General features: G+C 34.1%; 6 protein-coding genes across 7 annotated transcripts; 4 read left to right on the plus strand and 2 right to left on the minus strand.

Moving 5' to 3' along the window:
* The first annotated feature begins 148 nt into the window (after window positions 1–148).
* LOC124307822 (calcineurin subunit B type 2) lies at window positions 149–5,670 on the plus strand. 2 transcript variants are annotated; one of them, XM_046769927.1, is made up of 6 exons: window positions 149–296; window positions 484–523; window positions 1,081–1,292; window positions 1,456–1,665; window positions 2,546–2,642; window positions 2,719–5,670. In XM_046769927.1, the coding sequence occupies exons 1-5, from the start codon at window positions 294–296 to the stop codon at window positions 2,591–2,593; spliced, it is 513 nt and encodes a 170-aa protein (XP_046625883.1). In that variant the 5' UTR covers window positions 149–293; the 3' UTR covers window positions 2,594–2,642; window positions 2,719–5,670. The 2 variants fall into 2 exon arrangements, with proteins under 2 accessions (XP_046625883.1, XP_046625882.1); XM_046769926.1 differs by having other exon boundaries at window positions 2,546–5,670.
* A 161-nt stretch (window positions 5,671–5,831) lies between these two features.
* LOC124307799 (galactose mutarotase-like) lies at window positions 5,832–8,670 on the plus strand. The gene is made up of 9 exons (XM_046769888.1): window positions 5,832–6,060; window positions 6,379–6,594; window positions 6,695–6,840; window positions 6,982–7,209; window positions 7,271–7,435; window positions 7,745–7,845; window positions 7,958–8,072; window positions 8,134–8,352; window positions 8,573–8,670. The coding sequence occupies exons 1-9, from the start codon at window positions 5,832–5,834 to the stop codon at window positions 8,663–8,665; spliced, it is 1,512 nt and encodes a 503-aa protein (XP_046625844.1). The 3' UTR covers window positions 8,666–8,670.
* Window positions 8,671–9,256: 586 nt separating this feature from the next.
* On the minus strand, window positions 9,257–14,599 carry LOC124307784 (zinc finger CCCH domain-containing protein 14-like). Its single transcript, XM_046769850.1, has 7 exons — window positions 14,411–14,599; window positions 12,258–14,057; window positions 11,355–11,508; window positions 11,071–11,231; window positions 10,626–10,914; window positions 10,248–10,380; window positions 9,257–10,107 (listed from the first exon to the last, which is right to left on the minus strand). The coding sequence occupies exons 1-7, from the start codon at window positions 14,447–14,449 to the stop codon at window positions 9,876–9,878; spliced, it is 2,808 nt and encodes a 935-aa protein (XP_046625806.1). The 5' UTR covers window positions 14,450–14,599; the 3' UTR covers window positions 9,257–9,875.
* Window positions 14,600–15,504: 905 nt separating this feature from the next.
* On the plus strand, window positions 15,505–19,190 carry LOC124307794 (ATP-binding cassette sub-family B member 10, mitochondrial). The gene is made up of 3 exons (XM_046769879.1): window positions 15,505–16,531; window positions 16,744–17,852; window positions 18,093–19,190. The coding sequence occupies exons 1-3, from the start codon at window positions 15,937–15,939 to the stop codon at window positions 18,351–18,353; spliced, it is 1,965 nt and encodes a 654-aa protein (XP_046625835.1). The 5' UTR covers window positions 15,505–15,936; the 3' UTR covers window positions 18,354–19,190.
* A 341-nt stretch (window positions 19,191–19,531) lies between these two features.
* LOC124307798 (4-coumarate--CoA ligase 2-like) lies at window positions 19,532–26,908 on the plus strand. The gene is made up of 6 exons (XM_046769887.1): window positions 19,532–19,891; window positions 20,336–20,694; window positions 20,774–21,303; window positions 21,411–21,748; window positions 25,912–26,082; window positions 26,385–26,908. Exons 1-6 carry the CDS (start codon window positions 19,676–19,678, stop codon window positions 26,490–26,492), a joined length of 1,722 nt encoding a protein of 573 aa, XP_046625843.1. The 5' UTR covers window positions 19,532–19,675; the 3' UTR covers window positions 26,493–26,908.
* On the minus strand, window positions 22,070–25,240 carry LOC124307787 (serine/threonine-protein phosphatase 4 regulatory subunit 2). Its single transcript, XM_046769854.1, has one exon. It carries the CDS (start codon window positions 25,105–25,107, stop codon window positions 22,918–22,920), a length of 2,190 nt encoding a protein of 729 aa, XP_046625810.1. The 5' UTR covers window positions 25,108–25,240; the 3' UTR covers window positions 22,070–22,917.
* Window positions 26,909–27,054: the final 146 nt, after the last annotated feature.

Raw genomic sequence — 27,054 nt, forward strand, 5'->3', positions numbered from 1 at the left:
AGCTGTGGTCATAATTGCACCTGCAAGAAAGTGTATCCATTCAATCTCTTCCTGTATCACCCTACGAGTAATCTAGTGATATTGCGGGCACACATGCGGGCCGTGACGTCATTCTCTCGCGAGTATGGCGCCATTTTGACGACAATGCGTTGAACTAAAATCGTCACTCTGGACATGGAGAGCACGTCTTATCACGCAACTTACATGATCAATGCCGTAGTGATCATCAAGATTTGCGTTTGACATTTCCAGTAATTTTCTTGCCATATAAAGACGGGAATAGCTAATTAATCATGGTAAATATAAACAAATAGTAATCCCTCAATGTTTTCATATCGAATAATTATTCAAATGTGTTAAATTTCCTTCTATTTTTACATTCGCATGAATATCAATACGGATTCTTGCTGTGGCTGTCTGCTTCTGCTATTTTCAGCTTCTTCCAGGGAATACGTTATTAAGATTTAATATGCATTTTTTCAGGGTAATGAAAGTTCGCTGCCAATGGAGTTATGCTCGAACTGTACGTATAAATTTGAATGCTATTCATGACTTGACTAAATAAATCTCTATTATATACCAATTCACGATTTATTCAGCAAACATGTCAACACTATATCTGTTACTTTACCTCATAAATTACTATTCTATTCTATTCATTCCAAATTCTTGCGTCCTACACTAATTTACTACCGGTTTACTTTAAAAAAAGTTAACATCATTGTATACTGTAAAATAATTTGACATGGTTAATAACTGGTATGTTTAATAATAGAGTAGGGTTTTTATTTCCTCAACTTTGATTATCAGTTACTAATCTTGCAATCCACCTCATTGACACATCTTACAAAGTATGTACAGAGAACTTTTATTCATGCAAAATAATACTCACCAAACAAAACCAGCAATAATTTATATTTTAATAATTTTTTTTTGTAAATTATTGATTAATAAAACGACTTCTATGTATTGGAATAAAACATTTTTAATATTCTAGTGGATTAGTTACATTTATTTTACATTTTTGTTTTTTTGGTTTTTTCTTTTTAACCACATTTATTTCTCAAATGTGAATAACAGTTGATGCCGATGAACTAAGGAGGCTTGGTAAACGTTTTCGGAAATTGGATCTTGACAATAGCGGTGCATTGAGCATAGATGAATTTATGACGCTACCAGAACTGCAACAAAATCCTTTGGTCCAACGTGTAATTGAAATATTTGATGCCGATGGTAATGGCGAAGTAGATTTCAAGGAATTCATACAAGGCGTCTCGCAGTTTAGCGTCAAGGTATGTAAAGTTTATTATTATAACCCACAGATAGGTTCAATCGATCAATTTTCTTACGATACCTCCAAGCACATGTACGTAAAGTGTAAACATTTATTTCTTTACTATATGGATATTAGTCAACACAAGTGTTCACATACAATGCATATCTTTTTTATTTTAGGGTGACAAAGAGAGTAAATTAAGATTCGCATTTCGAATCTATGACATGGACAATGATGGGTACATAAGCAACGGTGAGTTGTTCCAAGTTTTAAAGATGATGGTTGGAAATAATTTGAAGGATACACAGCTCCAGCAAATTGTAGATAAGACAATTTTGTTCGCCGACAAAGATGAAGATGGAAAAATCAGCTTCGAGGAGTTTTGTTCGGTATGAATAACATTTTTCTTTTTGATATTGTACAAATATCAAAAATTTATTCAATCTATGCATAAAGGACCAAGTGATGAGAAACATTTAACAATAATGAAAACTGTGTCTTCTAATATAATTAGCAAGTACAAATTAATTGTTTACAAATGTAAATCTGACACAGATACTTTTTTCGGGTTCTTCGTAAACAAATTGACATTTTATGCAATTAAAGATTGCCATCATATAATAAATCACGTATTGTGCATCTGGTACTCATAACCCCGATTGAACCCCATATCTGGTTTTTTGTATGCAACCTACACTTACTTTTTGTTTCTTTCAAAAAATTACCCACTATGGGGCCGTCCATTAATCACGTGAGGCTTGAAAGGGGGGGGGGGGGGGGGGTTGACAAAAATCACGAAATGTCACAGGGGGGGGGGGGTGTAATAAGATATCACGTGTATTTATTTTTTCATTATTATCCTTTCTATCTAGGCATTTTTATCATGGTCCTTAATATCAGAATAAGATAAGATTATATTTTATATTTGTACTTAGGATAATATTCTAAGATATTCTGAAAAATTTTAGATTTTTTTAGATACTAAAAATACACATGATGTTGGGTGGGGGGGTGGGGGGGTAGTCTTAAACCTCACCACGTATCACCAAGGGGGAGGGGGAGTTGAAAAATGCTTAAAAAAAGATCACGTGATTAATGGTCTTGGAATGATTTATAATGCAAATATCGCTCACCAAGTCACATCACCCTATAAAAGCTGATACTTGACTCCCTAAATGAACTCTAGACTATCGCCTTAAATGATGCCATTCATTCTCGCTTATAAAATTATTAAAAGAAAATGCCTCTGCTAATTAAAACGTTTTTCAGGTTGTTGGTAATACGGACATTCACAAGAAGATGGTTGTCGATGTCTAATGAATCAAAAATTCATATACATAAGAAAAAGGAAGAGCATATTTAAAGCGTAAGAAATTTCATCTTTATTTGAAGAAAGAATGAAAAGAATAAGATAAATAATAAATTCGTCATAAATTATATAGGTGAACAGAAGACCATGCGGGTCCATCTTGCAACACTGCGCGATCTTGTAGCTCATCGACACAGTGTATAAGAGAATTATTTACGAGTCACATGACTATAAGAGTCTACTAATAGATTATTTATCTCTTACCTCTATTTAAATTGACAAGCTTTATTGAGGCAGGATCTCTTATTGCTATGCTCGTTCTGCGCAACTCATAAGTCGAATTAACTGAAAAATTTATTTGAATCACGTTAATATTATCGATCTTATCTATTTCTTTTCAACGTTTATATAAATGAATTAGCTGGATTTCCACGAAACTCATCAAACTATTCACATATTGAATTAAACCCCATTATTTTTTGCATATGAAAACGTTTTTACTGCGTTTAAAGTGTTGTTTTATAAATTAGCTAAGACAAAATTAGATTAATGGGTAGTTATTGTAGTTTTTGTGTCTGAATGAATCTGAAAAAGAGATAACAAATATTTACAAGTTGTCAGTCAACGCTTACATTGGATGTCTACCAATATCTTATTGACGATAAAGGCATATTTGACAGCTTCATTTCTGAAAGTTGTACTAAATTTGTATAAGCATATGAGTCAATCCAGATCGAATCACACACCTTTTAGACATTCATATTTTGACCTAAATATTTTTTTTATATATTCTGTGAATTTAAAAATTAACACACACATTTTTGTGAAAAAATTTGTGTATCATACTTGAATTTTTGTGGTCAACAAATTCTTCTTATGTTCTGAGTACGCACTCTCACTTACATGATTATATTTCGAAATGTAAAAGAATTCATTAACTCTCTAAAATATCAAATACCACTTCCAAATTTTTTCAACAAATCTAAGTGCCTCATTTTTTATCCACAGAATACATGAGAGAAAATTCAGCCAGTTGAAATTTTCAATGTCAATTTTACCTCAATGTGTTCGATTTAACCTCGATTAACTCATGCAATTTTATAATAATTCGTTCTGGTGTATAGAAAAGTTCATATTATTTCAGTTGTGTTATCAGGAATTATTCTTATTGTACTACTTGCTACAGACATTATATTAAATCTTTAAGAGTTTTATTTATTAATTATCTTTTAGTCAAGTGCCATTCATCTTAATATTATAATTGTATAGCTGGCGTTGGACTTGACATAAGCCGGCTGAAACAGTAATCCAAACCACTATAAATCTTTAATTTGTTACCATTTCTCCCTTGTTAACGTATGTTACTGCAGGGGTTACGATTTCTTTATATTACAGAAATTGATATGCGTAAAACTATTTTTAACAATATCACAATACCACTTAATTCAAATTACACTTTTCGCTGTTACATAAATAAAGATTATAAAAACGTTAAAAAAATCGAATTTTCGGCTTGCTGAAGACAAGTTATCAGTGTTAGTTACTTATAGAAAATCAATTTAAGATTCTCACTAGCCATTTAAGTGTTCGAATTCACCGAATTCTTCTCAGAAATAAATATAACTCTGTTACATATTTGAATTACGTTGATTAAATATCGTTCATTGTCAAAAATTCTAACGTTTTTAGAAAGATAATTAATTCACTATGAAACGTGCAATAATACTATATCTTATTGTTTCTTACCCTCAGCACGCACACAATATAAAACGAATATCGCCTGTTTGGTATGCAATGCTACATAATAGTTTATCAATTTTCTTCTTACCCTCCATGAGAAAATAGGTAAATATGTATAGTTCTCGCTAGAAATCAGAAATAACGAATGCCAAAAATAAGCTAAATTAACATCACTTGAAATTTGTAGGTTGAAATTAAGCCAAGTCGTACTTAAATCGTTCAAGATATTTTAGCAAGTAATTGATGATTGTCTTTTTTACGAATAATGAACTCAGTGCAAGAAAAAAAAAATAATTAAAAACATCAATTGTAGCAAATTCATAATTTCTTCAGCATCAAAAATGATCATGCCATTTTTATATTGTAATATAAATAATCTGGCTTATCTAAAATTAAGATGACATGCCCCTTTCAATGTCCATCAATATTAAAAAATCTTCGTCATTCATTAATTAATCAGAAATTCTATGCCTAGGAGTATCTGTTTTTTTGTAAATGCTAAGCAGTCATACAATATGATTCTGTTTAATAATTACAAGTTTATCTCTTATTACCCTCACAGATAAAAACAACCATCAACTTTGGTGTAAATTCGTACTCTCAACGTTTTTCTTATGGAAATTTAACATTATCTATGAGTTGCGAGTACAAATTTACACCCAAGTTGACCATCTTTTTCAGCACCATCGTAAAATTCTAGTCTCTTGAATACCTAATAACACTGAATATCTCGCTAGGCGTAGAATCATCCAATATACATATAATTACATCATATTTTAAGTTCTCTCTCTCTCTCTCTTTTTCTTTGAACCCTTTAAGTCCTTGTCTTATCAATGAAATTCACTCTGTCTCTCTCTCTCTCTCTCTCTCTCATACAAACACACATACACATGCGCGCGCGCATATGTAATATATATATACATATATATGAAGTAATATATTATAAAGTAAATGTTATTCTGGCTATTTAACTATTTCCGTATCAAGTAATCATGTCAGATCATGTCTATCGATATCTCACTGAATAAATTATAATTAATGCATGTAAAAGAATCTCTCACAAATAGTACCAATCAAGTACTGTATATTAGTATCTGAAGTTTTTATCTCATTATGTCTTCACTAAAACATTTCTACACTGTGATTGAATCATTAATTTAACTCCACGTTTTAATATAATGAAATTGTTCAAAAATAAAAATCAATCTCATATTGTACATCATATGTGAGTTTTATATTTCAACTAAATCACTTGCTTCGATAACTGAATTAATTGTTCAGTTACAATGGGTAAGGTGATGCAATTGATGAATAATGCAATAAATGAAGAACCGTTACTTCTGAATTACGTATTTTTAATAAAATAAATGTCTCAGCTAGATACTGAAATGTCCAGTGATACCTTCATAAGGACTGCTATTATCCTAATTGCAAGATATCTATTATATATATATATATATTATTTCATATCCACATACATTTATGTATAATTTCGGAAAATAATACATGGCAAAGGAAACAATAAAAAAGACAAACGTGGAATGGTCGACAAATATAAGTTGTTTTTTATTTTCTATTTTGACATTTTTTATAAGAAATACTTGGAACGGTTTGCTATACCAAATTTTAGTTTTTGCTAGAATTTTATGTCAGAATATTGTATTCAAAATGACTACGACCTGCAACTGCCGTGATGCTCAAATTGTCGAAGGAATATTTGGTGAAATTTACCCAGGTGAATTAACAATTAGTAATTTAAGGTTACAAATATGCATGATCAACACACTTGAAATGGTCAATTAAAAGATTTTCTTTAACAAACTTGAAATTTAACTACTGATTTCACCAGCATCAATATTATTCAAGTATTACTCAAAAGTGTATTTAACAAGATTAAGATGCGTAGTTCTTTATTTACAAGGTTATTGAAGGTACGTTAAGCTCAAAGCATAAAAGTATGTTAATTAATCACGTGGATGATATTATTATAAAATAGTGAATAATTCTTCCAGATTTGTTAGATCATTACAGAAATATATTTCTAAATCTTCAGGGTCCTTTCAGTCGGCGTCAGGAGATGCTGAATATGGTTCAATAAGTAAAGATGTTGGGAGTTTAGCGCCAGTGAAAATCAAGTCGTACACATTGACCAATAATAATCGCATGCAAGTTGTCCTTATTACTTGGGGAGCTACAATTGTGTCGCTAACGTGTCCAGACAAGTTTGGATCATCAGCAGACGTAGTGATGGGCTTTGATGATTTGGACAGTAAAATCAGAAGAATAAAATATTTTCCGAACATAATGATCATTAACTATAAATATTCTTCTTATATGTTTTTTGTAACATAATTTTCTTCATAATTTAGGCTACATGGATCCTAATTTGAATCTATTTTTTGGATCTGTGCTTGGTAGATGTGCCAATCGCATAAAAGATGGCATGTTTTCCATCAAGGACAGAGATTTTCAGTTATCAAAGAATGATAACAATGTGCACCATTTGCATGGAGGTGTAAGTTAATCATTGAAAATTTTCGTACAATGACTTTGTACTTGATAAGCCCTGCTAGATCATCAAGAATCGCATCATTTTTAGTGCATACATCAAACTAATTCTCTATATAATAAATTTAACATACGTACCTTTGCCTAGCTAAACGGATTTGGTCGACAAGTATGGGATGGACATATCGATGGTTGTACTGTTGTAATGACGTACCTCAGCAAAGATGGGGAGGAAGGATATCCAGGGGATGTGCTCGCAACTGTACGGTTCAAGCTGACACCTGACAATAGATTGGAAATTAGTATGCGGGCTATCACGTCCAAGTCTACAATCGTCAATATGTCACACGGATCCTACTTCAACTTGGCTGGACACGTAAGTATCATTGAGGTTTCATGATGTCTGCAAATTATTCTTCGACTTCATTCAATATCAGGCTGCTGGTGTCAAGGAGTTGAACAAGCACAGAATATCCTTAAATTGCGATCGATGGACTTTTGCTGATTATACAGACCCAGTCCCAACAGGTGCTATACGTGGAGTAGGTGGGACTGTGATGGACCTCAGGATCCCTCAAATTTTAGGAGACTGTCTGAGCAAGGTAAAATCTTCAACGTAACAAGGATTTTGTAAAATTAATTGCTCGATGAATGCAATACATCTGATTAGACTATAATTAGTTCAATTACCAAACCATTATATACGCATTCCCTTGCAGGGTAAAATAATCGAATTATTTATAAATTCTGCTTAAATTTGGGTTGTCACATGTTAGGTATAGACCGTGTCTACCATAAACATGAATTTCACCTCCTATAATTTTGCATTAGTATAATCAGAATTGCACAAATTTTCTATATACAAATTGCATAAATCATTTGACAAATATTATTTGTTACTTCGTGCACAGGTACCACCCGGAGATGGTTACGATCATAACTTTTGTGTATTACGAAGCTGGCAACCTGGAACTTTATTTGTTGCACGGGCTCTCCACCCACCATCTGGGAGGTAACAGCATCTCTAAACGTCGCATAAGAGTAAACATCTAGGGAATTCATTAAGAAAATACCATAACTAAGTATAACAATAATTATCGACATCATTGTATAACTGTATTTAGAATACTAGAAGTATACTCTGATCAACCTGGGGTACAGTTTTATACGGGAGGCCGCCTGCCACCTCAGACGCCATCCGATATCCAATTATCGTACGATATTTGCCCACAAAAACAGGTAAGTGATAAACAAATAATGAAACAAAACTTTCACCAAAAGAACAAAAATACTTAATTAGGAACAGATTGAGAAATCTGTGGAAGCAGAGCAACTAGAGGATTGTTATGACGAAATTATTGGAGAGGGAGATGAAGGTGGGGATGAAGAGACATTCAAAGATTATGAATCCCAACCACCTCCAATACTTGAGTTTATTCCTGGAAAAAAACATGCTGAGTATAGAAAGCATGGAGCATTTTGCATACAGCCACAAAACTATCCCAACGCTATAAACCATGTAATTATTAATCCATAGGCCTGAATGTTTTAACTTCACGACACTTATTTAAAGAAAAAAAAAATGTTTGCCGTGGTTATTTCAGTCATACCACTTTGCACTACGTGAAACTCAAAAAAAACATACTTTTCGAGACATAGTAGGATTGTATTGGAAGTTTTCATTCTAGTACAGCTATCGGATAATTCTAATTGTAACATTTCCAACATTTTTTTTGCAGAAACACTTTCCATGTTCAATTCTTCGTCCAGGCCAAGTATACTATCATGATTTAATTTACAAATTTGGAGTTCAACTAGGAAACTACATGTAGATAGAAGCAGGTAATGTATACAACAAATAAGTTTAAAGTTAAATAAAAATGGTTAATATTTACCAGCAGATATCTCGATATCTGGAGAATGAAACGTTTATTCTAATATGTACAAACTCGGCGTGTCAATGATATAATAGCTCTCTATAACAAGAAATTAATCCTATACAATTGTCAACATTATATGTACCTGAATTAATGAATACTATTTTTTAGAATTACTAGTGTGAATGTTATATAACTATACATATGTACAAGTTCGCTCTAATCCACTATCACGAAAGATACTTCAGCAATGAATATTATATATAGTAGTAACGGTTTTTTCCAATAGGCAGGAACAGATTCAAGAATGAATTGAATTATGCATTATTACAACATTCAAATCAAATTTGTATATATCTGAAACTACTCGAAATTTTATTGCATTCCTCACAAACATTCTAATCGTTTTTCTACATATCTAATCAGGGCGGGACATATTTTGTTATGGTAGTCCGATAATTATACTCTAATGCCAATGTATTAAATATATTCAAAAGTAATTGAACATTATGTGGGTTAAAAGGTTTATCTCATCAAGTTCCATAATTTACTTTTCACAGTCTATCAATGAAGTTTTTTATTCATCCAAGTATGTTATATATGATACAATATAAATATGAAATAACTTCATTCGATTGAATATCATATTTCTACGGAACTTTCACAGTAACAATCATTTGCTTGACAAAATGTGCAAATACCAATAAATCACTATTTTTTCAGAAAATCACAACTACCCGTACATGGAGTTTTTTCTGGGTAAAGATAGTGGCATAATATACATATTTTCCAGTGGCTCATGAATATACCTGACCACGCAGATACGAATTACAATTTTAAATACTGTCATCTTACGTTAAAAAGTAAACATCAATAAGTACAATATACAATATTCTGAATTCATATTTTAAAACAGAAAAAAGGCTGATGGAAATATCTGGGCAAAATATTAGGTATTAAGATTTGAAATAGTTTAAAACATTTTAATCGTTTATTTTTAGCCAGTGAGGGTTGGTAATTTGTTTTTTGCACCATTATAGTCAATTGATGTAATTTTCAAGTTGTAAGGGAGTAAATAGAGACTTATTAAAATCCGCACAGCTCTGTGATCGATTATTCAATTTAATGTAATGCAGCAATTTGAAAGAATTACCCTATAAATAACTTATTCGTGTTTACGCCATGTGAACTTAGCTCTGTGAGTAATACCTTCAACATGCTGTATTTGAGGCAACGGATGTGTATAGGTGCACGCAGGATTTGTGCAATACGGATGATATTTGCATTGTCGCGGTGGATGAGTGTAGACGCATCCTAATTTTGTACAAGACAATCCAAACTTGCATTTTGGATGCTTGTACAAACATTTATCGCCAAATTTGCAAGCAGGAAATGCACTGCAAAGTGAATAACATATTACAGTGTAATCCTTATTTCACAAAGGAAGCATCGAAGTATTCGTTAAATATAAATAACAATCTTGCCAAGAATTTATATTAAAAAAAAAAGGTTGGACAAAAATTATAAGTATATCTACCTGCATAGAATAGTTGGATGGTAATATGTGCATTTGATCCCCAAAGTGCAATTTGGCCAATACCGACACTTTTCTTTAGATTTGTCGATTGTATTTGATTTCGAAGGGTCAGCAGCTACGTGTTTGTTCAGAGCTGAAATTCAAGTATTATCAATAATTGTTTATTGTTCTTAAAAGTCGAAACTGTGCTTTCAGCCACTGCAATCAATACCTGATAATAACTATGGAATCTGTGACCCTTATTTTATCTACAAGCTAATCACATAATGATAATCGATGTACAAATAAATGAAAAGGTTTTTAGTAATCAATAATCTGAGTATCAAACTAAATACAAATTGCTGACAACTGCACTCGTTTTATCATAAATATACGTACACTTGACAGGTACTTGTAGAGCACTACTGGATTTTGCATCAAGAGGACTAGAAGATCTCGATCTTGTGTATACAATAGGACTCAACTTTCTTTTTTTCCTTGATAAACTCTCTTCAAGTTCAGCATTATTATCGTTATGATTTTCACCGATTTCTTCAGTTTGTGTCTTGTCTTTATCACTATAAACAGATTCCACGTATGTTGATTGAAAACCATTTGCAGCTGTTTTGCTTTCTGTATATTCTTCGGGACTCTCATTGATAAGTATAAAATCATCGTCTTCATCAAGCTTAAAAAGAATGAGAAGAGAATGAGAGAATAGGGTTTCAGTTGTTTTGATTGCCTAATAGATACTCAACTACATTCAATTAATTGATTACTTGTAATTAGACATATTTCATTAATTCATAGGCGTTTCTGTTCCACTTCCGATGGAACCAATTACCTCCATCTCCAGACGTTCATCCTCATCTGAAGCACCCTTTTCTTTTGACACATTGTTGTTGTACCCATTTAACGTGACCAAGAATTTTTGAGAATCATTGCTTCTTTGGAACAAAGACATTACTACGCCCATGTGTTCATCCGTCACTGGCTGTGGCACATCTAATTATGTATGGTAAAGTGAACATGTTATATTATCCATGTAACTTTAGTAATATTTCATTATAGTTGATTTCCTAATTCTGGAGAAAAATGTATAGTTGATTGTTCGATCAATTTACTTACAAGGTTCTGGGTTGTCGATATCAGATTCACCAGTAGTTAATTCAACTTGAATTTTTTCCATGACAAGTCTTTTGCTAGAGTTCAAGCGCACAGACAAATTTTGGCCCTCTCGCATTCCACTTGCTATCGGACGTTTTGCTGCCGTTATTTTCTCCTGTTAAGACATAATTATTTTTTGTAACTTTATTTATCGGAACCTCAAAGCACACTATAGTGTTAATGTCATTAGGTTTGATAAGCATGAAATTGTCAAAATTTGCATCATAAATTCTGATTGAAATAATTAGACATACAATGAAAAACTTGAAGAGTTTTACAGATTTTATTGCTACATGCGATCTAAAGATTAGGAAGAGATGGAGTTTTTTTTGTTGGAGTGTCGTTAGACTTTATAATGTGTCACGTTGTTTCAAAACATAAAATATGGGCAGTGCAATGTTATTTACCTATAAGATTCTGTGTGAACGTTGCGTTGATCTTTCGAGATAAATACATATTTTATGATAGTAACTAGTCAGTGTTTATTCGAATTACCATATTAACTCTTACAAGGACTATGATAAGTGAGAAAAACAACAACTTTGGCTTACATTATTTATTTTTAAGTTACAATTATTAGTTTTATAAGTGATTAAATAATTTAGATCCGTTCCATACAAATAGATTTGGAATTCGTTTAACTTCTACCAGTTTATCTAATTCTACAAAGTACATAACAAAATCGTAAAATTTATAAATAATGATAACACATATAATGAGTGCAATTTTTTCATTGAAATTACAACTCATTAAATATGCGGAGTGCTTGTAAAAATAATGTCAGATTATTTAAAATTTCCTTGGGTCATTTAAATCACTGATGATCGCTCAGTCAACAATCTATTTTCTATTATTAATACTTACCATTAAAACTGGTTCGGGATTCTTTCGTGTAACAACTGACTGGTTGGCCTCCGCAACAGCTCTTAGTAACAAAGATTGCGTTGCCCGCCTTTGAAGCGGTGGTAGTGGCTTCAATGGTCTGGGTGTGACAATCACTTTACTTGCAATTTTACCATCCTCTATATCTCTTTCATCATCATCGTCATCACTCTTAAGTTCTTTACCAGCTGTTCCAACTGTTTGACCATCTTTCATTATTTTAGGTCGTTTTCTATCACTGTTTTCAAACGCAGTCCTCTTGACGGCTATTATTCTTGATTTTATTGGCCCAACAGGGGCCAGTGACTCAGTATCATCATCTGTATCATCATCAGTGCGTAAATTCAGGCAATCCTCATCCTCGCTGCTCGGCAATACTTTGTTTGACAGATTGAAGCGTCTTTTCACATCAGGTAACTTGAAAATACTCCTCACTGGACCAAGACGGTTTTTTACACTCAGATTTGAGTTTGAAACTAATCTCTCCTTTTCTCCAAACTTGGCATTTCTCTGTTCATCTAATAAATCTTTTCTCCTGTTCAATGAACTCTCTCGAATCTTGATGCTGTTTCCAGATCCTAGTCTATCTTTGATTGAATTTGACAACTTGTCGACATTCTTTACTCCCCGATTTAAACAAGATTTATCCTTCAATTCTAAACTCTTGCTCGACCTATCATCCCTGACATTTCCCAGACGGCTTTTGATATCAACAATTTTATCAGAATCATGATTTCTGGATTCAAAGTCATGGTTTTTACCAATATTTCGTCGAAGGTAATCTTCACTTCTGGTATTTCTACCACTGGAAAAGTCACTTCTTCTGCTTCCTTCAAATTCGTGCCTATCAGCACCTCTCACAGGTTGCCTATACCGACTCTCAAAGCTTGGTCTATTCTTATGATTTTCAAATTTATTTTTCGACATTGGAAATTCAAGTCGATTTTTCACAGTAACTACCGAAGTTATTCTTGGCTTATTCACACTAGACTTCACTTTCTTTCGACTATCATCATCGGACGCTTTGTCATTTTCATCTTTTTCTAAAGGTTTTGCAGCTACACTACTGGTCAGTTCAAGTTTGTTAGTTGCACTGTCAACAGAATTTTTTCTAAAATTTTTTGACGATATTTCAGATATTTTGACATCGATTTGCGCCTCAATCGAGGACTTTGAGACATGCTCTACCGGAGTGAATGGTTTAAAAAGTTGAATACTTTTATCATGATTCACTCTTGTTGTTCCTTTCATTAAAGTAGGCGAATCACCGTCTTTTTGTTCATGAGAAGAATCGCTAATTTGTACGTTTAATGAGCTTCCTAATTTACTTTCTGAAGCAATTTTTTTGGGTGAGTTTGGCGAATCTTGTGTGACGTCTGAGTGCAAGGTTTGATCAATGGCACTAGGTTTCATAGATTTCTCAACTTTTTTTTGCAACTTTGTCACTTTAGATATTTTATCTATGGTGTCCGTAGTTTGATCTTCCAAAAATGATGTGGGGCATGATTTCTTCTTTTTTCGCTCTTCTTCCTGCTTGACGATTACAGTTGGTACCAAATCTCGTGAGGATTTTTTTTTTGCAACTGTTACTTTTTGCAGCTTCTTCAATACTTGATCATGAAGCCAGTCTACAAACGGTAAGGTATTTTCTTCCAAGAATAGACATAGGTCCTCGTACATCTGTTGGCGGGTCTTCTTGTTCACGACCATAACTAAGATATAATCAGGTAGTTCCTCATCATATCGTACCCCAAGTTCCAGAAGCTTGGCACGAATAGCGCTCTAAACATCGGTAATTGTCTTATTAATTTATGAACGTGAATGCGAAATATTTTCATTCAATATAATACATTACAATATAAAACAATACAATACAATACAATATAATACAAGTTTTTAAACGAAAGAACGTAAGTTATAGGGCTGTAATACACATATTTGAAAGTGTAGAAATTTTTTGAGGGATAATCATAGTGTGTTTATCAATAATAAATCATTTTTTAGACAGTATAAATTGTCTTCAATATTGAATGTTTACTATTGTAATATACTATAGTATTGTAATGATAAACAAATTACATATAGTCGTGTATATTTGGTTCACAATTTTAGATAAGAAAGGTAATTTCACTTACTCTCAATTGATTCGTGACTTCGATTCCGCGTATGTCCATACTTGAATACTTTCGTCCGATAGCCGGCACAGAGATTGTATAAAATCAGCAATTACTGTTTCAACATTTGTTCCAGACAAATGATACATAAAATAACATCGTCTCTGACATATTGGTTGGGTTAAACCATGGGTTTAACACATTACATAGACCGATTTTTCGGTAGACGATATCTGACCATGACGCCATGCAGCCAATCACGTAAGAGCTAGAGCATATGCTACTGGAGGTAGCCTCGCGTCTACAGAAAGTGTGGCGGAGGAGTGAGATGGAGCACTTATGCCGTGCAACCTGGTCGGCCGATACGTTTCCTTTCAGCCAATCAAATGCAGAGTGAGAGAGACGGAGAATCCAGCGTAAGGACAACCACTCGGCCAAACCTAATCGATGCATCGATTGTCTTGTAATTGTTTAAAAGAGTGTATGTGAAAATAAGGTTCGATAATTTCCGTATGTAATCTTAATAGTGAAAAAGTTTTATGATAATCTATAGTTTAAATCAAAATATCTTTCAAAGTTAGATAAAAATATTAATTTATTTTTCATTAATTACATTAAGTAATAATCCAAACGTTAGACACATAAATCGATATTGCTTTTTTATATGACATTCGAAAATGACTTGTCAGTGAATCCAAGAATTCCATCATATCTGTGAGTGCTGAAGTCCCTGGTACCTGGTCTACACGCCAGGCTTAACTCTGTCGCCTAAACAACAAGCTTACTTTGTTGCGTCTACACGCTGTACTTAAATATCGATAGATATCGGAATAATCGACTCCGAGAAGGAAAGGGTTTAATTATTATCGAAAACCTTCCTTTTCTTTCAGCCGTCGTTCATTATTGTAGATTTAAAAATTGATTTAAAGTGATACATAGAAGCATAACACCGCACCATGCATCCATTTCTTATACATCATGAGTGATCGAATAAAAGCTAAATGAAATAAAGTTATAATACGATTACATTTATATGAAATCATGTATTTGAACTGAATGGCAATTTTTTTTATCACTTACCTTTCTATGAATCAAAATTTACACAATGTTTTTATCACCTTCTTACCTTGGTAAATAATTATGATCGACCAATACTATTGATATCTATCGATATTACCAAGCACATCGGGGGCTTAATCGGGCTCTGAAATGAGTTTTACCTCCGCGCGGCTGAACTATGAGTGCGCAGGTCTACACGATAACTTCAGCTTGCACTTGTCTGAACTTACCGAGTTAAGGTAGAAAAATGTGTCGACTGCTAGGTGTTGTATACCGTTGAAAGTTTCACGCCGAATGTAATTCGAATTGAATACAATTTGCATCAGATTGAAACTTATAATTGCCTGGCAATGGTTTACAATTCTCACATTTTTTCCCCGTAACGTAAAGTCGGTGAAAAACAAACCGCTTCAGAAATTTTTAGGTTATCAGTGACTAGCACGATACTGAGCTACTGCCGAAGAAGAAAGCAAAAATCATAGACAAAAATGATTCTATTGAACAAGATAATTTGCAATCGAAACGTACTGAGAAAATCCAACTATCTGTATCTGAATTGGTATCGAAAATGTTGCTTTCACAGCCATCTACAAACAAAGTTATTACAGAAGAAAAAATGCATTCTCACAATATTTAAACGAGAAACTGCAAATGCTCTTGGAACAGGTACTGTCAGATCTCAAATGAAAACAGCAACGAAGAAAAATTTAAGAAAATCCGAATTAAAGAGGCTCTTCAATTTGGCCGAACCAGAGAAATTCAGACTTTTGGGAGCAATCGGTTTACTAATTGTGTCATCGACGGTAACAATGGCTGTACCGTTTTGCTTAGGAAAAATAATTGACTTGATGTATGCAGCTGATAAAGAGAAAATGAAAGAGAATTTGAACAAACTCAGCTTGACTTTATTGGGTGTATTTCTAATTGGAGGAGTTTGTAACTTTGGGAGAGTTTATCTGATGTCCACTACTGGGCACAGGATAACCCAATCTCTGAGGAAAAAGGTTTTCACAGCAATAGTTAGTCAAGAAACAGCTATGTTCGACAAACGAAGCACTGGCGAACTTGTTGGGCGATTGAGCGGTAATTTGACTTTCATAATTAGTGAAGATTACTTACACAGATTCGTTTCGAGGCACATCACAGATTTATATCTGAGCTCTGCGAAAGTACTCTGATTTTGAATTCCAAAATACAATAAAATAACAGTCGAGATAATGCGTATCATCTTTTTTCGATGTGACTTTTGCATTTCCATATTTGTTACTCCTTTTGACAAACTTACATATTGTTAGGCGATGCGCAGCTCGTTAGCTCAGCAGTTACAACGAACATCTCAGATGGGCTTCGATCGAGTATAATGACCATTGCTGGCGTATCCATGATGGTCTACATGTCTCCAGAATTGGCGCTAGTTGGTTTATCAACAGTTCCCCCAGTCGTTGGTTTGGCTATAATGTATGGACGATTTGTAAAGAAGATATCAAGACAGGTGCAGGACAGCCTGGCTAGTTTAAACGTGATTGCTGAAGAGAGAATTAGTAACATACGGACAGTCAAAGCGTTTGCTCAGGAGGTGAATGAGATTAAAAAATACAGTTTCAAATTGGATGATCTGTTGAAGTTGTGCTACAAAGAAAGTTTTTATAAAGGTGTATTTTTCGGAATGACCGGTCTCTCTGGTAACGCCATAATACTTTCAGTCTTGTACTATGGTGGAGGAATGGTATCCGATTCATCATTAACCGTTGGCAATCTGAGTGCATTTTTGCTTTACGCAGCCTACATTGGTTTGTCTTTGGGAGGCTTATCAAACTTTTATTCTGAGCTGAATAAAGCCCTCGGAGCAAGCACCAGATTGTTTGAATTGATCGAGCGTGAGCCAAAAATTTCAATTCATGGCGGAAGAGTGTTGCCTCAAAAACTAAGTGGCAATGTTATCTTCGACAATGTCACTTTTTCTTATCCTACAAGATTGGAATCCCAGATATTGAGTGATTTAACCCTGGAAGTCGAAAAATGTTCCATAACTGCCATTGTTGGGCCGTCAGGTTCTGGAAAATCAACAATAGCTGCTTTACTACTGCGATTGTATGATCCAAATACGGGTAAAATACTTTTGGATGGAGAGGATCTAAAAGAACTGGATCCAACCTGGGTGAAATCTCAAATTGGATACGTGTCTCAAGAGCCAACGTTATTCAGTTCCAGTATACGAGAAAATATTACATACGGGGCTGCAAATTCGACTGAAACAGAAGTTATGGATGCTGCGAGCCAGGCAAATATACTGGAATTCACACAAGGAATGAAAGATGGATTAGATACCATTGTTGGTGAACGAGGAGTGACGTTGAGTGGCGGACAACGTCAAAGGATTGCGATTGCACGAGCGCTAATCAAGGTATATACCTATGCTTGTAGATTACATACCTTTCATGTTAACTTTGTTGTCATCGAAATCTTAATTATTCGTAAAAATGTCACATGCATAAGGGTCTAAGTATATTATTTTTCACTTTTAGAAGAAACAGCATTCACTAACTTCATTTACTTTTTTTTAACTCTGCTGATCAATGACTAGGTCGTATATCGTACAAAAAGAACCTAAAAATATAAACCATAAAATAATTATCATTTACAGAACCCAAAAATTTTGATTCTGGATGAAGCCACTAGCGCATTGGACGCTCAAAATGAACGCTTGGTTCAGGAAGCATTAGAACGTGCTACAAAGGGTCGAACAGTCTTGACAATAGCTCATCGATTGAGTACCATAAAAAATTCTGACAAAATAGCAGTCCTTGACCATGGCCGAGTTGTTGAGATAGGCAATTACGATCACCTAATGACTATTGAGAATGGATTATTCAGAAACCTAGTGAAGCATCAAACATTCACTTAAGATGATGAAGGAACAAAATTTTCATGCCGCTGAATTTCATGAAATCTAACTGTAAAATTCAATCTGTAGGTAATATCTATCTATTGACATGGCTTTAGAAAAATTAATTTAGTTATATTTATACAAGTTTGTTAATTAGTCGGTGATGTAAATTTTATTAGCTTCTTGAATTATATTATCAATTGTAATAAGAAAAAAAAATGTAAATAATCCGAAAAGCACACAATTCGCACCTGTGCATTCATGAGGCAAAAAAAATGTGCAATATACTATATTTTATTTAATACTGTTTTGTCAGTAATTACTTTCTTACTACTTTACCATTTTCCATGATTGTGTCGCAGGCATTTTGACAACCATGCAATTGACTCCACATTGATCAGACGAAATTGTCCTACTATGATTGTGTTCCCGTTTTATGAAGCCCCACAAAGGCACCTTACGAAGTAGGTGGTTACATTACCAAAAGAACATTGACAATATTATAAACAAGTTCCTTGTTCTTCTATTTAGAGCATTGCGCGTACATAAAAATGTACATTTCAATTCTCTTTATGTAAATTATATTTGCAGTTTTCTCGTATTAGGTTTTCTTAATTATAATGAGAATAAGAAATACATTTGGACTCGCTACATACACAACTTGAAAATAAAATTGCTGCAAAACTATTCGAAAAGAACTTCAGTGTGCACTATTTAAAACAAAAGTCACATAATCTTCTACTTTACTTGTATAATATTTGCGTTCGATCTGTTTAGCTATATTTATGACCTTTTCTTTGAATAAGTTTAGTTGATTGTCCTAATCATTACAACATTCCACAAATGATACTTTGGACTTGTGTGTCTGTATTGAAGTGCCAAAGATCTTAGACTTGTGATACCCATACGGAGAGATTTTTAATATTTTATATGATTCTTTGACCCTACATATGCCTATAGATGTAAAGGAAATTTTCTTCAGTGAAGTCCAAACTAGCAGTCTGTCAATGAATATTCAACTCGACTTAATATCGTTCTAATTACAGTCCTAAGACATTTTCTGAATTGTAATTGTGTTTCATTCTATAATTCAATACTTTACGGGAGTGCATTTATCGCATCGATTATTATTAAACAAGATAAATTCACTATATACCAATAAAGTTAACACTGATTTTTTTTTTTAATTTATAACAAATCGGAATTGTTTATTTATTTTGAATTACTGAACAAATAATTATGTGTAATAATTAGAACCAAACTTATATCACTATTTTTCACAATAACTCTTCACGTATCTGATTGCACGCATAAATTTTACATTACAACTTAATTTTGAAATGTCTCTATTACGTGTGACGCCTTACCGGAATCTAAGTACATTAAATCACATAATTAAGAACATTTTTACAACCCATAATTTTCCAAAAAATAAGAATTATGGGACAGCGTCTAGTGTTGTGAAGAGTACTTATGAGGATATAAGTATACCGAATCAAAGTGTCACTAGTTTAGTCTTATCGCAAAAAGATCACCGTGCAGAGTCACCAGCAGTGGTATGAGTTTATTATTAATAATATCTTACTACTAACTTCAACACAATTTTACAAAATTAATGCAATTTTCACAGCACGGTGGCTAATGTGCTTTACTGTCCAAGTCCTATTTTCTGATATGATTCAACTTCAATACAATTTTAGATTTTCAAACTGGTGCAAAATAGAACCAGTTGAAGTTCGTAGACATATTTGTCCATAAACAGCTTGCAAACGGTTTAAATAGCTAATTAGCTGGCCCAATTTAGCATTCAACAGAGATAAGTGATACGCTAGAGATAAGGTTCATGAATGTCAAAGTTCACAACGTGATACATACAATAATATAAATCCTTCAATCTTTTCTTAATACATATCCATTTTCAACACAGCGTGTTATGTCAAATCGAAGGAAAAGATTGCAACATCGACTTAATAGGTTTATTCCTATTATTTGTTGAATAGACATGTGGAGTCTCAGGACGATCGTATACATTTGGTATGACAAGAATGCTAATAGAACGAGGAGCAGCAGCACTCATAGGACAAGTCGGTTTAAAACCCGGTGACCGAATTGGTTTGATCCTACCTAATATCCCAGAATATGTAATTGCCATTCATTCAGCAATGTCAGCTGGATTAACAGTAACGTTTGCGAATCCATTGTACACGGAAGAAGAAATTACACGACAATTTCAAAGTGTAGGAGTGAAATCTATTGTAACGATACCGCTTCTCCTTGAGACTGCTTTGCAGATATCAAAAAAATTGCCAAATTATACGCAAACTATAAATATTGGCGGAGAGCCTGATCCTGGTAAAAAGTATGTGCATTATAGTGATGTGGTACTGTCATCTCTGAATCGATCCTGTTATACCACCCACTTTGATTACAAATTGCAGTGTTCTGAGCATGCAGGCTCTCTTAATGGATAACGATGAAGTTGATCTTCCAAAAGTAAACCCAACGGACATAGCTGTCCTGCCATACAGCTCTGGCACAACTGGACCACCGAAAGGGGTGATGCTGACACATCAGAACCTTGTGGCAAACATTGTGCAATGTAGTCACCATGATTTCAATGACTTGCCAGCATTTGAAGGACCGCAGAAAACCGTTTTCACAGTCTTACCATTCTTCCATATTTATGGTTTCAATACTATCATGAACATATCACTGTACAGAGGGGAGCATCTTATAACTATACCTCGATTTACTCCTGAAGATTACTTAAGCTGTCTGATCAAGTATAAGCCAGACACACTGTTCGTTGTTCCGTCGTTGTTGCTGTTCTTGGCATCTCATCCAGAAATTACAGCGGATCATTTGTCAAGTGTGAAAAGAGTACTATCTGGTGCTGCGCCCGCAACGAAAAATTTGATAGACAAGTTTACTGAAAAATTGAATCGCGATGACTGTGTGATCAATCAAGGTTGATACAACTGAAGTGTTTATAACTACCAAACATATTCGTGCATGCATATGTGTTAAATATTCACATACGATAATTATTTATGATGTTTCATATATCTGTCGTAGGATACGGGATGACAGAAACCAGTCCCGTCACTATGCTCACACCATTTCGGATAGAGCAGAGCAAAGCTGGTAGTTGCGGTCGCCTGTTACCATCAACATCCGCAAGGCTTGTAGATCAAACTAATGGTGAAGATATCACAGTACCTTACAAGTCAGGCGAACTCCTAATTAAGGGTCCGCAACTTATGAAAGGATACTTCAATAATCCTAAAGCAACAGACGAAACTATCGACGAAGAGGGATGGCTACACACAGGGGATGTTGCTTACTATGATGATGCTGAATATTTTTTTATTGTTGACAGAACTAAAGAGCTCATCAAGGTGAAGGGAAACCAGGTAAGAACTAAAAAATTCAGTAAAATAGTTTTTAGTAATTATTGTGACTCAAAGATCAAATTGAATATTCTTTTGAAATATTGTGCCAACGATTTAAAAGAAGCTTTGAAATACACTGAAGTAGTTTTTAAAAAGTAATAATCTTTTACCCATGAAAATAAAAAATTAGGCATAAACACTCCAAATTGATATTCTATTCAGAAAGGTGAGTTCATACAGGGATATCTTTTGTCAGGAGTCGCTGAATCCCGAGATTTTATTTATTATAAAAATAGATTATTCTTGCAAGGTGGTTGAATTAAACCGGAGAATGATTTTCTCACAATAATCTTTATGTATTTTATAAAATAATGTACACGCTATATTAAGTTATTCATGTGACATAACCATTTGTTACGATTACATAAGTTAAGAAATGATTTACTCTCAGACAATCCATTTTGATAGCCTTGCGTCTACAGTTAAAAAGTTACTTTAAATACTAGCTTATAAATATGCTAAACGACCTTATGCTTTCAAAAATTGGACTCATTTTTTTCACTGATTAATTATCAATGCAGTTCACAATATCATTCTTACGATATTGCTCACTAGCATTAGAATACATGATATACAAACCTTAGCTTTGATATCAAAGATTATAAAATTGACGAACACCTTAGAACCTTTGAAGTAAGTATTTATATTTCAAGGTTTTTCCTGCTACCCAAAAGATTTTTAATTTTCGAAAAAAAGCTTCTTACCACATTTTCTGTAAAAAGCTGAGATCTTAAAGGTCATTCTGAGTAAATTCCAAGGAATAAGCATTTTTCAGTATGTAAACGAGTCAGAAGAAGGAGCAAAGGAATGCATTATTCCCCCAGGAGTTTCCCAAATGTATTAAGTTTGATCAAATACAATGTGTTTCAAAGGCTCCCTTCTCCCAGTTGTTTAGAATCAAAATGATATTTCCACGTGAACATTTCTTAAATAGTGAAAGATTTTGATTCATATTGTTCAATCATTTGTGTGTTTATGAGTTTTTCGTGACGAGGCAATATTTAGTTTTATAAAAAATTACTAATTAAAAAAAAACGTCCTGCTTTCTAGTAAATTAAATTGTGATATTTTTTCTCAACAAAATCAGAGTAATCCTATAGAATAATACAAATGTTTTACTCTACTTTTCATTAACTTTTATCCAAATCACTGACTTCTTGCTCCATTGGCTCATCTTGCTGAACAGTCTGGTTGCCTTCGGCAATGTCGACTTCCATCGACTCAACTGGTGCAACACCTCGAACTAAAGCTGAATTAGTGACGACTGATGAGGGCTTCTCTATTAAGAATGCTTGACCTGATTGAGCATCTGTAGCGTCTGGATTCGCCTTTAAAGCATCTTCTGTTTTGAAAGTATCGATCAATTCTTTCTCCTTTTCACCTGGTGACGAAGCTGTATTCACTGCAGTGTTGTGTTCTTCATTAGTAACGTCGACTATCAGTTGTTTAGTTTCTAAGTCAGGAACAGATACTTCCTCTTTGGGCTCTTCTACTATTGGCAATGGATCAGGAACAATAGATTTTGTGATTTTTGTATCATTCTCGTCGCTAGTTTCTTTAATTGTGGTCAATGTTTGCAGCTGTAGTACACAGTCAGATATTTTTTCCTTTTCTGCTAGGCATTCTGTACTCTCCTCAAATTCATCGGTTCGTTTACTGCCTTCTGTAGTAGGTAGGGTTTCTTCCATAATTTGTTCAGTTTCCTTGGCCAATACATTTAATTCCTTAGAATCCGTTGTAATTTCCGTTTCTTTGGATATTGTGATATTCTGTGTAACATTTTCTCTAGTTTCAACCGTACAGGGGATTATAGGTTCTGGTGTTACTGGTGGTAACGTAACTTCAGCTTCTTTCTCGCTCAGACTTATTTTGGCACAACTAACGCTGTCTTTTTCAATATTTATATCTAGTAAAGCACTTTCAGTTTCGCTTTTAAGCTGCACATTGTTATCATTATCTGATGTAACACATTCTTTTACTCGCATCTGATCATCGCCACTGATATTCCTTTGAATCATATCATTACTTTCTTTGATTTTCTCTGTGGTTTTATCGATTGTTTCAGCATTAGTTGCTTCATCGATATTTTCAGTCATTTCAATTGAATCGGCAGTGATTACTGTTGCTGGTATAGCTGGCTCCCCGTTTTCTCCAGAAGATACAATTTCTGGAGTGACTTTAGCAACATCTGTATTATCTTCCGCAGGTTTTTGAGTTAGCTCTATCAATGGTTCTAGATCATTTCTTATGGATTCAGCTTGGACGATAGTTTTTTCAACTGATTTAGCTTCTTCAGAATAAAATTTCTGCGGTTTGATGCCGTGAGAGATGAAGTCGCTGGACTGGAATGTAGTCTGCAGTGTTTTAGTTGACTCAAACGCCTCGTTTTCATTATTCTCCATATCGAGGCTAGGCTGAGAGTTGGTATCTTCGTTCATAATTGCTTCCGGTACATCTCCAACTATATTAGAAGGTTCGGGGACCATATTGGATAAATTTTGGATCCCCGATGTGGAATTGAGGTCTTGCGGTTGAATCTGTGATGTCAAATTTGCAATGTTAGCAATTTCGGATGTCGATGGGGTGAAAGTTGAAGGTAGATCCTGGCCTTTTGCAGTTATCTCAGAATCGCATAGCTCAGAATCGGCTCCGTACGGTGTGAAGGCTTCGACAGAAACTGGGCTACTTTTTACAATAGTTAATTCAGTCGCGGGTATAATGTTTGTTGGAAGGTGATGTATATTGACTATCGTCGAATGCGTTTCTACTGTTTGAACGGTGACTGTGGTCGCCAAGGTACAAGCCCGTGCCCACAGGTCCATATCGTAAGGTGACCTACTTCCGTTGTCCTCCGTAGACCCATTTACCATACCATCGCCATTCTCGCTTCGTCTGGCCGCTGGCCCTGGTTCTCTTGTCGATACAACTAATATGTTCTTTTCAATAGCTCGCATGAATTTATCTACCCTGTTGTACTCTTTGCGTGGGGCAGTTAGGAGCTCACAAATTCTTTGCACTGTAAAGGGAGCATTGGAGAATGATTCAAGTCGATCGAGGAGAGCACTTTTCATCATATCGTAGTTGAACTGCTCAACGTTTGGACAGGGTGCCAGTTCTAAGGTCGGGCAACTCTCATAGAACTCAGTCATTACTCGTAGGAGCTTTTCTCGGAAGAGAGCTTTTATCAGAGGCCACTGATAGACAGGGTCTCCTGTTTTCGCTACCCAAGACAGATACTCTTCAAGTTCCTTTGGAATGTCAGCAGGTCGTAGCTTTTGAAATTCATCTAGTGCTTGCAGCACCTCCTCCGGGTTCTCCATGTCCCTTTTACGCCGGATTTCGAGTCTGAGACACTCGAAATTCAGTTAGTTTTTTTTTTTTTCCTTGGATATTTTCCAACGTGAGGACAATATTCACCGAAAAATATCACCAACAACGAAAAACGCAAACACCGGGGACCAAACACAGAGACAGAATATCCAGGGCAGCCAACTCCTCGGTGTGAAATGATGAAAATTGCATTGTCGCCACTTTCACCTTCGTACTTATGAAATCACCGGCTGGATTGTTTTTTCTTTCAGATTCACGTCGGATATTGAATAACTTTAATATTTGAAGAACTTACATACGTATTCATTGAGGTACTGCTTCATCGTTAAAATCAATCTTACCGTAACCTCTGACTTTGATTTCGCAACTGGATTTCTACGCATGCGTCGTGTTACGTGACACGAAACAGCGAACCATTTAAAATTCAAATAGGTCACCAAATAATATAACACTCAAAATTTTATGCAATCTCCTTGAAAGGATATGTCACCTGCGTGAATAATACAAAAATATTTTCTGAAAATTATCAATATAATTACAACAATTGCGAAATTCTTCAATTTTTATTCCAACAATCACTCACCTTCACACTTTTCAGGGAATATACTTCCTGACACTTTTCTTTGCCTCTTACATCGAGTAGCTCATTAAATGTATCAAGTGTGGTGTTTTTGCTTATTTTCTTTTTAATTCTACATTTGAGACCGTGATTCAAACTATGTTAATCAGAAATTTTCATTTAGTTTTGCCGTGATTTCATCTAAAACTAATCTCATTTTATTTTGTCTTTTAAGGTGTCGCCGACGGAACTAGAGTCTATAATCTTAGAAATGCCTGGAGTAGTAGATGTAGCAGTCATTGGTATTCCAGACACACTTGCGGGAGAATTACCCAGAGCTTTTGTGGTAAAACAGCCAAATGCGGACTTGACCGAAGAATCTATCTCTAACTACCTAAAGCCTAAGGTGAAGAATAGAGCATATTGTTGCATCATAGGATCTCGCTATATTTCTCATTTTTGTATGCGATCACAAAGTAACAGCTGCAGCCTTGTGTTATTTGATCGTTCATGTAAAACAGTCATGTTGAAGAAATTATATCAATTTTCTCTTTTCAATTGAAAAAATTATCAGATGGCATTAATTTCCTATTCAAGATCGTTTCACGATGTCGAAAAAAATCGGGTGTTACACATTTGAGAAACATAATATAATCTGTTGAATATAAATTGATACCAATAATTTACAACAATTTTATTATTTCTCAGGTTGTTGCTTACAAGAACTTAGCAGGTGGTGTGATATTCATAAATGCGATACCGCGAAACGCAGCTGGCAAGATCATGCGTCAGGAATTGAAAGTATTTGGTAAATAAGAAATTACGTTTAAGTGAAATTTAGTATGGTTTAATAAATAAATACAAGCATCAAAGATCTGTGAAGCAAATAATATTGCGTTCGCAGATCTACATCTTCTGTTATAGGAATCAGTTGTGTCAATTTCGTTATAGTTACTCTAAAATTTTATTAACAATATGAAATTTAAAAAAAATAAGTAAAGCATAATATAAATATATACTTTTTTATAACATTAATTGAAATTATTTTCTACAAGTGTGTTAACGACCTTCTTTTGATCGCAATAACTATTTTCTTTAAAAAAACTTAACAATAATTCGAATTTCTGCATCGCTATGTAATTATAGGTATAGGTATGTATAGCTAATATATGTATACACATGTTACACATGGGGTAAAATAAATCATATTTATTGTTGCATATTATTCTCAATGAATTGTTGTATATTAGTTTTGTGAAAATCGAGTGAATTTATATTTTACGTATCTACGAAAACTATTAATTTGATCCTCACTTAATATAAATTAAATGATTACGTGAAAACCGAATTAGCTTACTTATTCCAGCCAGTCAAATTG

This window comes from Neodiprion virginianus, chromosome 6, assembly GCF_021901495.1.
Source record: "Neodiprion virginianus isolate iyNeoVirg1 chromosome 6, iyNeoVirg1.1, whole genome shotgun sequence".
NCBI classification, from domain to species: Eukaryota; Metazoa; Arthropoda; class Insecta; order Hymenoptera; family Diprionidae; genus Neodiprion; species Neodiprion virginianus.

Coding starts and splice junctions, on each gene's coding strand:
- LOC124307794 (XM_046769879.1), top strand. CDS start 15,937: ATGATTCTATTGAACAAGATAATTTGCAATCGAAACGTACTGAGAAAA. Junction 16,532..16,743: donor ACTTGTTGGGCGATTGAGCG/GTAATTTGACTT, acceptor ACATATTGTTAG/GCGATGCGCAGCTCGTTAGC. Junction 17,853..18,092: donor TTGCACGAGCGCTAATCAAG/GTATATACCTAT, acceptor TATCATTTACAG/AACCCAAAAATTTTGATTCT.
- LOC124307798 (XM_046769887.1), top strand. CDS start 19,676: ATGTCTCTATTACGTGTGACGCCTTACCGGAATCTAAGTACATTAAAT. Junction 21,304..21,410: donor TGACTGTGTGATCAATCAAG/GTTGATACAACT, acceptor TATCTGTCGTAG/GATACGGGATGACAGAAACC. Junction 26,083..26,384: donor CTAACTACCTAAAGCCTAAG/GTGAAGAATAGA, acceptor ATTATTTCTCAG/GTTGTTGCTTACAAGAACTT.
- LOC124307822 (XM_046769926.1), top strand. Junction 524..1,080: donor AATGGAGTTATGCTCGAACT/GTACGTATAAAT, acceptor TGTGAATAACAG/TTGATGCCGATGAACTAAGG. Junction 1,293..1,455: donor TCTCGCAGTTTAGCGTCAAG/GTATGTAAAGTT, acceptor TTTTTATTTTAG/GGTGACAAAGAGAGTAAATT.
- LOC124307799 (XM_046769888.1), top strand. CDS start 5,832: ATGGCAAAGGAAACAATAAAAAAGACAAACGTGGAATGGTCGACAAAT. Junction 7,210..7,270: donor ACTTCAACTTGGCTGGACAC/GTAAGTATCATT, acceptor ATTCAATATCAG/GCTGCTGGTGTCAAGGAGTT. Junction 7,846..7,957: donor CTCCACCCACCATCTGGGAG/GTAACAGCATCT, acceptor AACTGTATTTAG/AATACTAGAAGTATACTCTG.
- LOC124307787 (XM_046769854.1), bottom strand. CDS start 25,107: ATGGAGAACCCGGAGGAGGTGCTGCAAGCACTAGATGAATTTCAAAAG.
- LOC124307784 (XM_046769850.1), bottom strand. CDS start 14,449: ATGGACATACGCGGAATCGAAGTCACGAATCAATTGAGA. Junction 10,381..10,625: donor TCTACAAGTACCTGTCAAGT/GTACGTATATTT, acceptor CTTGAATTTCAG/CTCTGAACAAACACGTAGCT. Junction 10,108..10,247: donor CATCCAACTATTCTATGCAG/GTAGATATACTT, acceptor TTCACTTTGCAG/TGCATTTCCTGCTTGCAAAT.